The sequence below is a fragment of the Quercus robur genome, chromosome 5 (assembly GCF_932294415.1).
Source record: "Quercus robur chromosome 5, dhQueRobu3.1, whole genome shotgun sequence".
In the NCBI taxonomy this organism is placed as follows: Eukaryota; Viridiplantae; Streptophyta; class Magnoliopsida; order Fagales; family Fagaceae; genus Quercus; species Quercus robur.
In genome coordinates, this window is record NC_065538.1 from 18,411,850 (window position 1) to 18,429,159 (window position 17,310).

Genomic DNA, 17,310 nt, shown 5'->3' on the forward strand with positions numbered 1-17,310 from the left:
CCACAAAACTACGCAGGTCTTGCAAAGCCACAACGCCCCAGCACACCTTTTGTTCGCCTTGAGGTCAATTCTTCAGCATTGAGTTCTACAGCACTGATAAGTGCACGGCCACAATATCTCAGAGGTAGCCTTTTATATATATATATATATATATATATATATACATATATATATACAGCGTTGAGTGCTATATTAATCAATTATCTTAGTCGTCGTGATCACTAGCTAGTTGCTGTGCAGTTGGATTCAAGCTAAAAAAGAATGTGGAGGTTGAAGATAGGAGAGGGTAGCAATGACCCTTACCTCTTTAGTACAAATAACTTTACCGGAAGACAAACATGGGTGTTTGACCCTGAGGCTGGTACCCCAGAAGAGCGAGCTGAAGTTGAAGAGGCTCGCCAAAATTTCTACAAGAATCGACGTCAAGTCAGGGCTAGCAGTGATCTTCTATGGCGAATGAAGGTACCCTCTTACACTAGCTCTTCTTTCTCCTTCTATATCGATTAATATAGCTTTCTCTACAGAAAAGGTATTGATTTTTTTTTTTTTTTTTTCTTTTTCTTGTCATATAGTCACAAACTTTCCCCTGTTCAAAAGTTTCGCACCCCAAGCCTAATTAAGAGCTGAACACCTGAAACTTCACTTTACAATTGTGCAGGGCCACACAAAAGTTTAACAATTATCATGTAAAAGGGATTTAGAGTCCACTTGGAAAAACAATTTGGGATCCTAAAAGTGTGTTTTTAAATTATAATTTCTCCTAGCTTTTTACAAACACTCATTTTAAACTCAAAACACCATTTTACAACAACTTATACAAACACCCCTTAGTAATAAATATGAATTTCATTGAATATTCTCTCATAAACCAAAAAAAAAAACTTGACAAACCAAGATTACAACTAACAGATATAATGTTCAATAAATCAATAGCTAAAAGAAATTTCTAAAAATTACAACTGACATAAAAGTTTTTAAATGTTCCAATAGTCACATAACAAATATGTCAAACATTTGTTAAAGCCAATGCCCAATGTGTGTGCTAAGTGCCACATTAAGCATATACTAGGTCAATCCGAGATTTATAAATAACTAGTAAGTTGTCCATGCGATACACAGATAATTTCGTAATATTTTATATAAGACGGTTTTGGATAGTGTTGTACATATATTATAAAAAAAAAGGTAAACTAAATTAGAGTAAAGAAACATATACATTTTAAGGTATTAAAAATTAATTTAGTAGTTTCACTGCATATTTATCGTGTAAGATTATTATTATTTTTTAAATAATGAAACAAAAAATAAATGCAAAAGAGTAACGGCACCATGAAAATCAACTAATTTGTGTTGTGTTCACAAATTTAATACTATGAAATAAAGGTGTGGGGGCCGTTTTTTTTTGGAGTGGGAAACTCTTGTACTTCTATCTTTTTTTTACGTGTGTCCCACATCGAAGAAGTTAATAACTGATGGTATTCCTTTCTCTTCAACTCACGCTTATAAGGCAGAGGGGGGAAGGAGTCTTCTTCTCCTTTTATTGTGGGGGTCATTTTTGTTTTGGAGTGGAAAACTCTTGTACTCCCATCCTTTTTTTACGTGCGTCCCACATCGAAGAAGACTCCTTCCCCCCTCTGCCTTATAAGCGTGAGCTACCATCAGTTTTGTACTCCCATCCTTTTTTTATGTGTGTCTCACATCGAAGAAGTTAATAACTGATGGTATTCCTTTCTCTTCAACTCACGCTTATAATGCAGAGGGGGGAAGGAGTCTTCTTCTCCTTTTATTGTGGGGGCCATTTTTTTTTTGGAGTGGAAAACTCTTGTACTCCCATTCTTTTTTTACGTGCGTCCCACATCGAAGAAGACTCCTTCCCCCCTCTGCCTTATAAGCGTGAAAAGGTAATTGATGGTACTTTTTTCTCTTGAGCTCACACTTATAAGGCAAAAGGGGGAAGGAGTCTTCTTCGATGTGGGACGCACGTAAAAAAAGAATGGGAGTACAAGAGTTTTCCACTCCAAAAAAAAATGGCCCCCACAAAAAGTATGTCCAACCCTTTCATTGTCTTTTACTCATCAATAGTGCGACATTAAAACATGGTGTGGGCAAGTGTGTATGCATGTGTCTTATAGATGATTTAAAAACATGGTAGAATATGACTTTACATTGCATACCAAGTATTCTCTCTACTTATATACCCAAAACAAAAATTATCCAACCAAATGACCCAAATCTAAATCATATTTAATCCCCTAATTTAAAAAGAAGAAAAAATACCCATTGGGGTTTCGGCGTCTTGATGGTGGTGGGAGGCCAATATGATGGAGGCGGTAGCCCCTTAGATTTCTCTTTCTCTCTTTTTCAAATGTTTTGTTAGTCTCAGGTCTTTTATTTTGGAAATATGTAGTGAAACAATACGTTTATTTAACAATCCACAATATTTTTATGTCTCTCTATCTCTCTCCAAAGCCTTATCTGGTTAGTTATTACTATTAGTCCTTAATTTTTTTTTTTTTTTTTTGTTGCTTTTTGTTAAAAATATTAAAAAGGTGGGTATGCTAAAAGACATGAAAAAGAGAGAAATGTGTGATGTAAGCTTAGGCAATAAATGAGAGATTAATGAGATAACAGTAAAATAAGTTAATGTAAACTTTTGAGTAACAGTAAAAAAAAAAAAAAAAAAAAAAAAACTTAATTAAAGAGGTAAAAAAAATGCTAAATACAAAATTAGAGCGTCACTTGGCAAGACCTCATTTACTCCCGCATGAGATCTCTGCTTTTATATATATATATATATATATATATATATATATATTGATGATTATTCCTTTATAACTCCCAATCACTAATCAGCATGAGTCTAAAAAAACTTTGTGATAGGACTTTATCATATGTACAAAATAAGCATAGATTCTTTTTTTATCTTTTTTTTTTTTTTTTAAAGGATATTGCTATTGTGTTCATCCTTATAAGAATTTAAGCACGGATTAAATTTTCATTATTTTTGACAATTTTTCTTTAATTCCTTTATAATTTATATATTGTGTTGGTTTAAATGAATTTTTTCTCAAGCTTTCAGAGGATAGACATTAGATAAGATGTTCAACTTTTATATACCAAGCATTGATTGTAAGTCTTGTACATGGAACAAATTGAGATAAGAAATTAAGAATATGGTCCATTTTGGTTGGCCTTAGCTTGATTTGTCTAGACATCAATTTTCTCTCTTGCCAAAAGTCCGACTTATTTTAGGCAAAAGTTTCCTTGATTATTACTTGTATACAAAATTCCAGGATCATTAAAATGGAATAGGTCCCTTACTGGCCTAACCAATTGGAATAGGATGAAATTTCTTCCCATCCACACTAAACGTTGCGTACACTCCAAATTTTTTCTACATCTCATAATGATACGTTGTGGAAAGGTGTCATCCAAGTCCAACATGATTGAGAGTTGTAGTTGAGACTATGGCCCAGAAGTTTTACTACTCAATATTTGTGAGAAAAATTAAACACTCATTTGATGTAACAGGAGACTATGGAATTTGACACTATATACATTGGGGTTTGTTCTTGATGTTGTGAAATTGTTGTAGGTATTAAAAACTCTAGTTTGATTAGTTGGCAAGTCATGTTCTTTAAACGTGAAAAGTTTACAATGGAAAACTTTTATGTTCCTACAATAAATATTTTAGAGAGAAAATTGTTAGCCCCCCATCCCATTGTGGCCCCCCTATTTATACAAAGGAAAAAAGGTCTATTACTCTTGAGTATGACTTAGTTACATGGAATTTTTGTGCAATTGTGCCTAGATTTCTTTTAAAATTTTAATTATAATTTAAACTCTAATTTGGTGATTTTTATATGATTTTTGTGGTTTGATTTTGATTTAACTTCTTATGAGTGCTAAATGCAAGAGGTAAAAAAAATTAATGAAAGAGGTAAAAAAATACTAAATGCAAAATTAGAGCGCTACTTGACAAGACCTTATACACTTCTGTATGAGGTCTCTGCTTATATATATATATATATATATATATATATATTTATTGACTATAAAGAACTTCAATTGTGCTTAGATTAGTTATTTTGGGATATGACATAAATGTGAGTTGAGTTTTTTCTTGGCTCATTACAATAAATGTTTGACTCGTACAATAGGCATTGATATAGCAATCCAATTTGCTACAATAAATTTCTGACTCATACCTAATTTGACTTGTAGCTAAGCGAATCAAACATAAACTCGTATGACCTAACTTGTTAGTTGGTTGAGTAATATGTCAATTTTCTTTTTAATTGATATATTTATTCTTTTGTTGGTGATTCATCAATAATTAATGTGATTTACTTCATTTTTTGATCATGCCTTATATTACATTAAGGAAAATCTAAAACTAGGGATGGCAATTTTGCCTTACCTCGCTTGACCAATTCCTCCTTTTTTCATCTAGCGCGGGTTTTCCCTACCTCTCAAAGGTGGTGGGGCGGGGTTAGGACGAGATTTTAGTCTCGCATCATGGGGCAGAGCTAGGATGGGTTTAGACTTTTTAGACCTACCCCACCCTATCCCCTCATTGATAAGAGTTATAATTGTAAATTTTTTTTATACCCTAAATTCCTATTATTTAAACAAACATATCAATATTAGCTTATTTTATTCTACTCAAAGTGGCTCTCTGCCTCTATTTTGTCATATGTTATATTATGAAATTTTTGTTTTTGTTGTGATATTGTCTTGTTAAACACTTGGATAATATTGTTTAGTTTTTGCTAAAATTTATTTTGATTTGATGGGATAAATTTAGTTGTAATTTCAAGTATATAATTATTAATAAAATATGTTTTATTAAAAAAAATTGTAATAGTTGTAGGGAAAATTAATAAATAGAGTTTTACGGGGTGGAGCGGGACTTTGTAGGGCCCCATGGGGTAGGGATGGGACAGGAAAACTCTCCATTATGTGAGGTAGGGGTGAAGACCCCATTCTTCGGCCATGTCTCGCCCCATTGCGTCTCTAACTAAACTACTACATTTATTTTTAAAAAGTTTACAAATTGACGTGACAATAAAAGCGATTGTTTCCATATCAAAAATAAAATAAATAAATTTCTTAATTACATTATTTTTTAAATTTAAAAATGGATAGTTTGTAAGAATTGCGCAGTAAAATTTATATTATCCCTAACATCACATTTTCACTAATTGTACTTTCATTTGGACTTGCATTATGGTGATCTTTTCAACAATATAATTAACACCCAATTTAGTTATTTGGTGAAAGGTGGCTAAAGTACTGTTATACTGGAAAAAATATTGGTTTAAAAAATTGTACATAAAGACTAAAAAGTTATAAATAAAAAACTCAATCAAACATATAGTACACCATACATTACCCGAAGATGAAATTCAAATGGAAAATTGGATTTAGATTTCTTTTTACTATCATTTTTGCCACCTTCGTTTTGGCTTAAAATTTTTTTTGGTTTGAAAACATTTTCAAAGAAAACATTTTATTTTTCAATGTTAGGTTGCATTCCTAAAAATGCATTGAATTTTTTTTTCCAATTTTAGTATTACGTAAAATGACCATAATAGCCCTAAAGACACTAAATGACCATAATAGCCCTAAAGACACTAAATGACCAAAATACCTCAGGAGCTAACTAAATGATCAAAATATCTCTGAAACCTCCAAAATAACCCAAATACCCCCTGAAACCATGAAAATGACCAAAATACTCCTAAAATGTCTATTTTTTTTTAAAAAAAAATTAATAAATACATTTGTAACCACCAGAACCTCCTTGAACCTCTAAAAACGACTAAAATACTCTCAAAACCTCTAAAATCACAAAAATTACTAAAATAGCCCAAGAACCACTAAAAGGACAAAGAATTTTTAAAGGATCACATAAACTTAATAATTTTATAGTGAATTCTCATTATATTCTTTCAAGCATGTTAGTTTAGTCCCTTAAAGAGACCTTTTAGCCAATCCAATTTTTTTCATAATATTGTTACTTGGACTAGATACAATTGATATTTTGATCATTTTAATTTAATTCCCAATAGCAAGTCTTAGAGGATTTCATGGTATTTTTGCAATTTTTGAGGTTTTAAGGCTATGTTGATCATTTTTTTCATTCCAACTTCCAAGGGTTTATTAGATAAATTTGGACATTTTAAGGGGCATTTTAGTCATTTAATAGACTTCGGTTAAATTTTGGTCATTTTTGAGGTTCAAAAGTCTACCTTGGTCATTTTGGTGGTTCAAGGACTATGTTGATAATTTTGAATGTTTTGGGGGTATTTTAGTCATTTGGATATTCTAATGATATTTTGATCATTCTGGCGGTTTTGCAAATAATTGAACATTTTGAATATTTTACACCAAAATAAACACAACCTTGAATATTTTAGTGTTCAAGTGAACTGATTAAAAAGTGTCATTGCTCAATGTTCAGTGGACTATATTTCTAACATAATATGGTGCCTAAAGTTATAAATATTGTTTTGGCAATTTGCTTTAGGAGATGAAATTCTATTACTATTACACTTTTTGATACTAAAATTATAATTTCTTAGAATTGAGTTTGCAAATTTTATGTGCTTATTTTATTTGGATTATTGGATAAATGATGGTAGAGATATATTCAAGTAAATTAGTTTGAATAATGGTTAGTTTTACTAATAGATGATAGGAAAATATTTATCTTATTTTATCTAGATAGTTACAATATACTGCTAACACTGTAACTTGAACCCTTTCCCCCCTAGATCATCAAGCACTTTTTGCAGATATAGATGTGCCAATTAAGTTACAAGGCTCTTGGTTTATGATTAAATAGTTAGTTAATCTAACATGTAGATTTGAGCTCCCTGATGTAGTCTATTTATCAATTTGGAGCTATTGGTTCCCTTAAAGCAACCAACCAAACAATTGGATCCATAATAGCTAATACTTTAGAAATTGTTGAAATGATTGTAGTTTTTGAGAGAGAAAAACTTCAAGCAAACAGTTCCCCCAGTAAAGATTTTGGATGAAGAGGAAATCACATATGAAAAGGCTACGAGTGCATTGAGGAGGGCTGTCCATTTCTATGCCGCCTTGCAGTCTTGTGATGGCCATTGGCCTGCTGAAAATGCTGGCCCAATGTTTTTCCATCCTCCCTTTGTAAGTTAAATCGTTGTGATCATTTCCAAATACTGTGATCTTATGCTTAATAAAAATAGATATTGTTTTGACAATATGTGCAGGAAAAAACCAGCATATATTAGTATAGCTCTTTGTGAAACATAAACAAGTAATAAGTGTCATGCTACATTCACAATAGTTTCAAAAAAATTTCACAACAAATTCAAGGTTGTAGATTGTTATTGGTGGATAAAAAAGTGATGTCAGTGATAAGCCTAAGTCAATATATATGAGCAGTTGTATGAGCAGTTTTTCATTTAGCATTTCACCTCCATTTTCTTATTAGTGATCAGTTTAAGCCATAAATGCATAAGATTAAAAGATTTTGGTTCCACTCCCTTTTCCAACTTCTTGAACTCTTTCACTTTTAATTTTACAAATATCAAAAATGAAAGGTTTTCTCAATTCAATGTTAGCTTTTCATGTTATTTTATATATATTTCAATTTCACAAAATATCAATAGTATGAGATTGGCTTTGGTTTTGGGTGCATGCATAAAGACATCGAGCCCTTATACATGTTTTTGTGTGTGTTTATTTAGTATATTTTTGAAAAATGCTTAATCTTTGTAAGTGAATAAGTTACTCTGATGTATGTAAAATTAAACTTGAGATATGAAATAATATAATTTTATATTTCTCTGTTCAATTGTTGTTATATTTTTTAAGTCTCTTAACATTTATATTTAGTTTTAAAAATTAAAAAACTTAAATCTTTGATTTTCAGCCTTCAAAAGTTTACTTTTTTATTATTATAAAGAAATACTTCTAAGAAAGAGAGAAAGAAATAATAAGATGTTAAATATTGAAAATGTCAAATCTAAGAACAAAATATACATGTACGCCTAATAAAATAAAAAAAGGCATGTGGTGACATTTTTAGGGTCTAATTAATTATGATTACTAATGGATATATTGCATTACAATTTTTTTTCTTCATTATTTTAGTGACATATAATATATAATCAAAATTGATTTTCCAAACATTATAACACATATGATTATTATAAAATAACTAATAACGAATATGTGCATCGTGTGGAACATCCGCTAGTTAGGACCAGTAACAGCTTACCACCTAAAATTTGTTGTAAAATTATTGTCAAAATTTTATAAATGTAGCATTACTCAAATAAAACTATTATCTAGACAATAATCCATTAAAAAAAAAAATAGACTATAATTGGTTCATAATATGCATGTCCGTGGCCAGTGAGTTGTTTGTTTTTTTAGCTCAATGTTACTAGTACTGGTCATGTAATTGATTCAAAAAAATGCAGGTATTTTGTTTGTACATTACAGGACATATTAATATGGTTTTCCCCGCTGAGTATCGAAAAGAAATACTTCGTTACATATACAACCATCAGGTACTTATTCTCGGAAGTTCTACATGTCAATTGCACTAATAGGATTAGAGTTTTGACGAATATTTTACTTGTGTCTTTTGTTTTAAATTTTTTTAGTTCAAACTTCATGTGTAGCACTTATGCTATAAATTTATATATTTAGAATGAAGACGGTGGTTGGGGACTTCACATAGAAGGCCATAGCATCATGTTCTGTACAGTTTTCAACTACATTTGCATGCGTATGCTTGGGGAAGGACCTGATGGTGGTCAGGACAGTGCTTGTGTAAGAGCACGAAAATGGATCCTTGATCATGGTGGTGCAACACACATACCTTCTTGGGGAAAGGCTTGGCTTTCGGTATGACCATTTTTTGTGAAGATTCTAATCATATCGCTTTCACCAGTTGGGAAAGGAATATTTTTAAAGTTTCAAAAATTCACATTAACTATGACCATTTATTGAGAATTAATGCTAGTATGCAATGATCCTAAATTTCAGATACTTGGTTTGTTTGAATGGAGTGGAACCAACCCAATGCCCCCAGAATTTTGGCTCCTTCCCACCTTTCTTCCCATTCATCCAGGTTTATAACAACATTTGCATACTTCTTCGTTGAACATCAATAGAGTTTAGTGTATTCAATTCCTTATTCCATAGTGGAATGTTTTTTTAAATCAGTTAATCCAATGTCGAAACAGGGTTTGCAACTCTATTTGATGCCTCTGTCACTATAGAGGTTTTACTTCTTTTTTGGATAATACAACCAATTCTACTTATATAAAACTTATCAATTTTTTGGTGCCTAAAATGTAGCAAAAATGTGGGTCTACTGTCGGGTGGTGTACATGCCTTTTTCATACTTATACGGGAAAAGGTTTGTTGGGCCAATCACATCTCTTATTCTTCAATTAAGGGAAGAACTCTACACTCAACCTTACAGTGAAGTTAATTGGAGAAAAGTGCGTAATCTATGTGCAAAGGTGAGCTTACCTTAATTTTCTCCTCATGGTTGATACTTATGAAAAACTATGTCATCTTGATTGTGCAAAACTATTTTTACAGGAGGATGTCTATTGTCCCAAATTTTGGATACAAGATATGCTTTGGGATAGTCTATACATATTAGCTGAGCCATTTCTTACTCGTTGGCCATTAAATAAGTTTGTCAGAGAGAAAGCACTTCAAGTAACAATGGAGCACATTCATTATGAAGATGAAGTTAGTAGATACATTACCATTGGGGGTGTTGGAAAGGTAATGTGATTCTAAAATACTTAAGAAAAGAAATAGACATGTTTAACATTACTTCGAATGCCATTTGCATTGAACAGGCAATATCTATGCTTTGCTGTTGGGTTGATGATCCAGATGGGGATTATTTCAAGAAGCATCTTGCTAGGTTGAAAGAATACATATGGGTTGCTGAAGATGGAATCAAGATGCAAGTTAGTACACCTGTTTTGCAAAACAATTGTGGAACTTTTTACCTATCTATTGAATACTTAAATTTGAGTTAATGTTGAACCATTAATGTTGATACTTCTTAAAATAATTTTTTTATAGATTTGGTTATATATAGATGGAACTGTGTTGACTTACATATATTTGACCAAATGATACATTTAAAACTGAGTATAAGCCCAGAATTCTGATTTTCTAGCTTTATATATTTATGTAGAAAAAAGAAAGGAAATGTTGACTTTGATATATGCAATTTGTTTGCAGAGTTTTGGTAGTCAATCGTGGGATGCTAGTTTGGCTATTCAAGCTCTTATTGCTAGTGATCTCACAAATGAAATTGGCCCTGTGTTGGCGAGAGGGCACGACTTCTTAAAAAAATCTCAGGTTCAATTTTCAATCCTTAAATCATCTTTTTGCAATGGAAAAAGTCTCCACTTTTAATTAAAAAAATTCATTAACCAATTTTCATTTAGAGTTATTGTATTTCCTTTAAACAATGTAAAGGTCAGGGACAATCCTCTTGGAGACTTTAAAAGAATGTATCGTCACATTTCTAAGGGATCATGGACTTTCTCTGATCAAGATAATGGATTACAAGTTTCTGATTGCACTGCAGAATGTTTGAGGGTAATTAACTCTGTTTAGCGCTTCCTCAAATTTTAGTGTTGCTTTGTGTCCATAATCACTGTGACAATATATTCTCTTATACTTCACAGTGCTGCTTGCTTTTGTCAAGGATGCCACCTGGGATTGTTGGTGAGAAAATGGAACCTGAGCAATTGTTTGATGCTGTAAATATCATACTTTATTTACAGGTGAGGATTAACTTTTCCTAGCATAATAATTACAACTTGTAGTGACTTATCAAAAAAAAAATACCACTTGTAGTGAAAGCTTAAGCTTTCAAGAAAAGATGAACTTTACAATTTAACCATTATTCTAACATTCCTCTCAGATGTGGACCTAGAGCTTTTTTAAGAATTAGGAACCAATACATGAGATTTTTAACCATTTTGTCCATCATAAGGTTGTATCTTTATGTTTGCTTATTTTACATGTACGCAAGAATAGGAAGTCAATGCTACCCTTGGTTATTGTGGATCCATAAATATTTAACAAGAAAATTACTTGTCCAAATCCAGAGATAATCACATCTCATAGCCTTTTGATACTCACTCTAAAGGAACTCTGTTAATGTTTCTTTATTTCTTTCTTTCTTCTTCATTTTTTTTTTTTTTTTGGTCTTGTTTCTTTCCTTAGTATTTCACTACGTTTATTTCAATAATGCAGAGTAAAAATGGTGGTTTGGCTGCCTGGGAGCCTGCAGGAGCTCAAGAATGGTTGGAAGTTAGTACCTTAACATAGGCGTTGGCATGTTCTTTTGAAAATACTCGAAAATTATCAATAGATATATATTATATATTAACTATCTTATATTAGTGGAAAATTTTTAACATTTTCGTTGTCTCTCTTAGATGCTTAATCCCGTAGAATTCTATGCTGACATTATCATTGAGCATGAATATGTTGAATGCACCGCGTCAGCAATCCAAGCTTTAGTTTTGTTTAAGACGTTGTACCCTGAGCACAGGAAGAAAGAAATTGAGGATTTCATTACAAATGCTGTCAGATACATTGAAAACATGCAAATGTTAGATGGTTCGTGGTATGTTTTTCTACTGGTTTACTAGGAGTTTGCTTGGCAAAGTCCTTTTCTTTGAAATTTTTAACTTATTTACTTATGTACAGTTTTTACTGCCTTATTTCCACAAAAAAATATATTTTCAAATGAACTCTAAATAAGTTTGAATGTTGAATATATTATTATTTTTACTATTATTATTATTTTCATGGTTATATATAGTGTACTACTACGAATCAATCACATGACGGGTCTTTGTCGTAGGAATGGAAACTGGGGAATCTGTTTTTTGTATGGTACATGGTTTGCCCTTGGCGGGTTAGCTGCAGCTGGAAAAACTTACTACAATTGTCCTGCCATGCGCAAAGGAGTTGATTTTCTTCTCAAAACACAAAAAGGTGATGGTGGTTGGGGAGAGAGCTATCTTTCATGCCCAAAAATGGTAATGTTTCACCATCGATTGGTTGTAAGCCTTTTGATTTTTTTTCTTCTCATATTCAACATCTTCCATTGCATCAATAGTTATTTCTGTATGATTTTTGGTTCAATGAAGTTTTTGAAGATCAATTAATCAAAGAAATGTCTTTCTTTGTATTTCTTGAGATTCTGGATGATGTGTTGATTCTTTGATCAAAAGTAAATTAACAAATTTTCAATGCTGGGTTATATAGGAATACATACCTCTTGAAGGAAACCAATCGAATTTGGTACAAATTGCTTGGGCTATGATGGGCCTTATTCATGCTGGACAGGTTAGTTTATGGTTTAGAAAATTGTCATCACATATCAAGTTATTGTATGATTTTTTTTTTGGTTTTAATAATTCTAAGAACAATGTTTTACTTGTAATAGGCTGAAAGAGACCCAACACCTCTTCACCGCTCAGCAAAATTGATAATCAATTCCCAATTGGAAGATGGAGATTTTCCTCAACAGGTTTGTTTATTTAACATTGCTTCAAAGAACAAAATGGAGGAAAATGATACTAAGTAGAAATACGAAAAATGGCATGAACATAGAGTTTGTTCGGAATTTCGAGTGTAGGCAGATATTGAGTCAATTTTTATTGTACGTGCAAGCATTTACATGTTTTTTTTTTTAATCAAGTTGTATCGCATATGAGATCAGAGGGTCAAATGCTGAAAATTGGAGTTGGTTGGAGGATTTTGGTACAGCAAAAATGGGAATGTCAGATGAATTTCAAACGGAAGTATAGTTTTAAAAAATATTTATGAGAAATGCATGAGTAATTTGGTTGATTGAAAATTGTAACTTGAGAAAAAATTGTTACTTTCCTTCCCTAAAGCTCCAATCCAGTTACCCCTCTTATACATCTTGCAGTGCCGATGAAATTACCCTAAGAATTCTTAAATTAAAGAGTGTTCCTCAATGCAAAACCTATGGTAGTCTCACACCTTCAATCTCTTAAATTGCCATATCCATAGATATATAGGAGACCCAAGCCATTCATATAGATTCCTTGAGTGATATTTGCTGAAGCTTGACACTCGAAACCATAGGAGTAATCTCTAGAGATTTTCAAGATGCCTTGAAATGTCCAAGGAAGCTTGGACTTGTGATTGATGGCTAAACTTTCTGAACCAAAAGCCAGAAAGGAGAAATGATTGGTGCAATCAGTTGCTGGCAAGAGCAGGGAGCTTGGGTATTTCTACTCTTAGAACTTGGAGGTTTTGTATGTGTAATGTATACTACTATTCTTACTAGTAAATTGGTTTTGGTGTTATAGGCCTCAGAGAGTTTTTTGCACATTGTGGATTTTTCTCTCTATGTAAATCCCACTTCATGGTGTTTGGGTTTGTGAGTTTGTGGGATTTGCTATTTTGTTGAGTATATCGTTGCAATTACTCAATGGATTTCGTTAACGGAATTTCTATGAACATTCACTTAGGAAATGTTTTTAGAAACTTTTTATGGAAAAAAACATTGATTTGTTGACAGTTTTATATTTCCCATATAAGTAATATTAAAATTTTAATCAATTGGCTAATTAGCTAATTGGGGATAATTTTGAATTTTTCTTAAAACTTGTAATTAGTGGTAATTGGGGATCTTAACTGGTGTGTTTCAATTGGTAATTAGCCATAATTGGGGTCAAACTAGTGTTTCTCAGAACTCATTATTGTGTTATAGAACACAATTTTTGGCCTTGTCTATTGAACATTAGGTTGCATAGAGAGACAACTAATTGATCTATGATTTTCTATTTTCAGACAGAAAAGTGAGAAAGGCAAAGTGACTTTCTATATCATGCTTTAATTTTACTTCCAGTACTTTCTAACCATTTATTACTTTCTGTTGTGGCAGGAAACCACCGGAGTCCACATGAAGAATTGTATGTTGCACTATTCAGCATACAGAAATGTTTTCCCATTGTGGGCTCTTGCAGAATACCGCAAGTGTGTTCCATTGCCATCCAAAACAATGTAACTCAGAGCGGCGTTGCGAGTTGTTGATTCTCTTACTATTGTGTCATTTACTTTTCTGTCTTATTCACCAATACTTTCTATCTCTTTAGCAATTGTTGATGTATGTGTAGAAGTTTATTATGGCCTCCAAAATAAATGGGAGTAAGATATACAATATTATATGGTATTGTTAAATAATGATGGACTGGGTGTTTGTTTACTGGTTTCACTTTGGAAAGTTAAGCTTTTAGGTTTGATTCTCGGACATGGTATTGTAGTCCGTTTCATTTGTTTGTTAGCTTATGTGCCATGCCAATTTACATGTATTATCTGGAGTCTGAACAAGAGAGGAAGTGTTGAAGAGTTTGAGTATTGATTGGAGCTTGGAAAACATTGGAGCAACCCAAACTTGCCAAGGAGACTAGTAATTTGCAATTGGAGGCTCAAGTGCGAATCCAAAGACTAATGAGGAGAAAATATGAAGGGAGTCAATACCGTATCTGAGGTTGTACCGGTTTGGCCAGCGGTACGATATATTTCGGATACCGGTCAATACCGGTGTACCGTTTCCGATTTACCGCTATTTTTTATATTTATAGATAAATAAATAAATATATATATATATATATATATGTGTGTGTGTGTGTGTGTGTGTGTGTATTATAATAAATATAAAAGTTTACCATAAAACATTTCCTCAATTCAGAACTAATTATTCATGATTTTAGACTTTAGTATCAATTAAAAAAAAATAAAAACACAATATAAAAAATAAAAAGCTTAAAAGTTACCATTGCATACTAAGAAAATAAATAATACTAATAAGTTAATGCAAATAAGTTACCATTCTACCCTAACAAAAATTCAAAAATTACAAAACTTTAAAAAAAAAAAAAAAAAAAAAAAAAAACTTTTTTCTGTACCGACCGGTATTGCCCGAAATTGGCCGGTACGGCCGGTATTTTTTTCGGTACGAAACAGAGGGGTCGAACATACCGGATTGCTGACCGGTACGATATATTCCGACCGTACCGGCCGGTACGGTATGGAATCGACTCCCTTGGAAAATATTCATGGAACCGGTTGCTAGCAAGAGTCAAAAGCTCTAGTACATAATTACTACTTAGCTTGGAGAGTTTTGTAAGTAATATGTACTACAACTATTTTCATTAATGCAACTCTTTTCAAGGCGTAAATCGTAAAAATGTGGTGGACATAACGAAATAAATACACACACGCGTGTGCACACGCATATATATAAAGTAATAATCGCAAAATGGTACATTGATATTAATCGATATCAAAATATTTCGTTTTCCAGGTCAAATTGAAATAGCCTTCGATATAGTATTAACTCCCTTACTGGTTCCCTCCTACCTCCGAACTCATGGTCTTCTTTATTTTTATATTTGGAAAAGACACTAGTAGGAATGACAACGGGTCGGGTTCGGGCTGGGTTTTTTCATACCCGGACCCGACCCGCAGCCCAGACCTGGCCCGTTTATTAAACGGATTTTTTTTCGGGGACCCAGACCCGCAACATCGGGCCCCGCCCAGCCAGGCCACCTCAGGGCCCAATCTTCAGCCCCTAATAGTGGCCCAATCCGGGGCCCAATCAAAAAAATAAATTATGTTTTCCTGAGAAAAAAAATCATAGGAGCACAAACAACAAATCCAAGTATATCTTAAATCAAATCCACCATACCCATTCAAATTTCCTATTCACAGAAACCAAATACATGTGAAATCAAACTTTTTTTTTTTTTTGATTAAAAAGGACGATATCATTAAACTAAACAACTACATCCAAATCAGTACAAAGTCTGTTGAAATAAACTCCATTACAGTCATCCTCTAAGGTCTTAAGCAAGTCCACAGGCGGACTGGAAAACAAAAGGAAATTTGCCTCTTGATTAGCACCTATTCTAGCTAAAATCAAACTATTCACAGAAACCAAATACATTTGAAATCGAAATCTAAAACAAGCACGTGCAAGGAACATCAAATCTTAACAACTAAATCTAAATCCCAAACCCACAGGTTAAACAAAGAGAACCTAAATCCCTAAACCCACTAATCAAATAAAAAAAAATGGAAGAAGAACATCAAAAATCATTGCCGTAATCACCGTGGTTGTGGTCGTTGGCTTCAGCTATCATTAAACTCGGTGCAAAGCAAATATAGGGTGCAATATTGAACGAAACTAGGTGAGATCGGAGAGGTTTTGCGGCGAGAATCTTAGATTTTCGTCTTCGTCTTCGTCTTCTTCGGCAAAGAGAGTGAGACCGAGAGGCTGAGAGCATGAGAGAGGGCCGGCTGACATTCGATGGCCGACGGCGTGAGATATGAGAGGAGAGTGAGTGAGAGTGGGAGGAGTGGCTAGGGTAGGGCTGGGTGAATGAGAGAATGAATAAGTTAGGGTTTATAAGTTTATATATATACTAGGGTTTTTTTGGTAATTTCATTTTTAATTGGGTCATATCCGGGCTGGGTTTCGGGTCGAGTTTCAGATTTTTTTGATAAAATCCGAACCTGACCCAGATCCGCTTCGGGTTTTTTTTTTAAAACCCATACCCGACCCTATTCTTTATCGGACCGGGTAAAATCCGGGCCATTAGGATCGGGCCGGACCGGGTATCCACGGATCGGATTTAAATTGCCATCCCTAGACACTAGAGTGGATCTTTAAGTTAATGATTTTCCACTATCCAGATGGCAACCATCAAACAAGAGAGGTTATTGACCTTGATTTTCCACTATGAGATTTAGACTATTGTTTTAAAATTTCTAAACACTGAAATTCTCTACTTTTCAATCAAGTCCAACATTAATAAAATAATAAATAAATATTCTTTTTCTTTTTTTTTTTTTTTTTTTTTGCCAATGACAAGTCAAACTTTAATATCTAACATCACTTTTTTCTTTTCAAATCGTGTAGGAGGGTTGAGAATCTAGTCCCAAATCGCAAACCCATGATACCGAGAGAAAAGTACCACCATCGAGATGGTGGTGGCAATGAGCGGCAAGAAGCAGAGAGAAGGACGGGTTGTCTAGCAGAGAGAAAGAGGGAGAGAGAAATTAATGCTCTAAGCAATGTATTCAATAATGGAAATAAAACTATAAAATTAGATTATAATGTAATTGTAGGGTCTCTATTTGTGGCCCAAACCCGAAAATATGGGATATGCTGACCCAACGAGCCCAAAACAATAAATTTGTAGAGAGTGAGGT

At 33.0% G+C, this 17,310-nt stretch overlaps 1 protein-coding gene across 1 annotated transcript; it reads left to right on the top strand.

Annotated features, from left to right (window-relative positions):
- Positions 1-245: 245 nt before the first annotated feature.
- On the top strand, positions 246-14,299 carry LOC126725356 (beta-amyrin synthase-like). The gene is made up of 17 exons (XM_050430024.1): positions 246-462; positions 6,991-7,176; positions 8,478-8,567; positions 8,710-8,907; positions 9,049-9,133; positions 9,364-9,530; positions 9,613-9,804; positions 9,882-9,995; positions 10,276-10,395; positions 10,516-10,638; positions 10,728-10,826; positions 11,302-11,358; positions 11,487-11,677; positions 11,918-12,095; positions 12,325-12,405; positions 12,506-12,589; positions 13,979-14,299. Exons 1-17 carry the CDS (start codon positions 262-264, stop codon positions 14,099-14,101), a joined length of 2,289 nt encoding a protein of 762 aa, XP_050285981.1. The 5' UTR covers positions 246-261; the 3' UTR covers positions 14,102-14,299.
- The last annotated feature ends 3,011 nt before the right edge of the window (positions 14,300-17,310 follow it).

Excerpts from the sequence above, each read along its gene's own strand:
- LOC126725356 (XM_050430024.1), top strand. The coding sequence starts at position 262 with ATGTGGAGGTTGAAGATAGGAGAGGGTAGCAATGACCCTTACCTCTTT. Across the intron at positions 10,396-10,515 it reads ACTTCTTAAAAAAATCTCAG|GTCAGGGACAATCCTCTTGG; the intron begins GTTCAATTTTCA and ends AACAATGTAAAG. Across the intron at positions 11,678-11,917 it reads CAAATGTTAGATGGTTCGTG|GAATGGAAACTGGGGAATCT; the intron begins GTATGTTTTTCT and ends TCTTTGTCGTAG.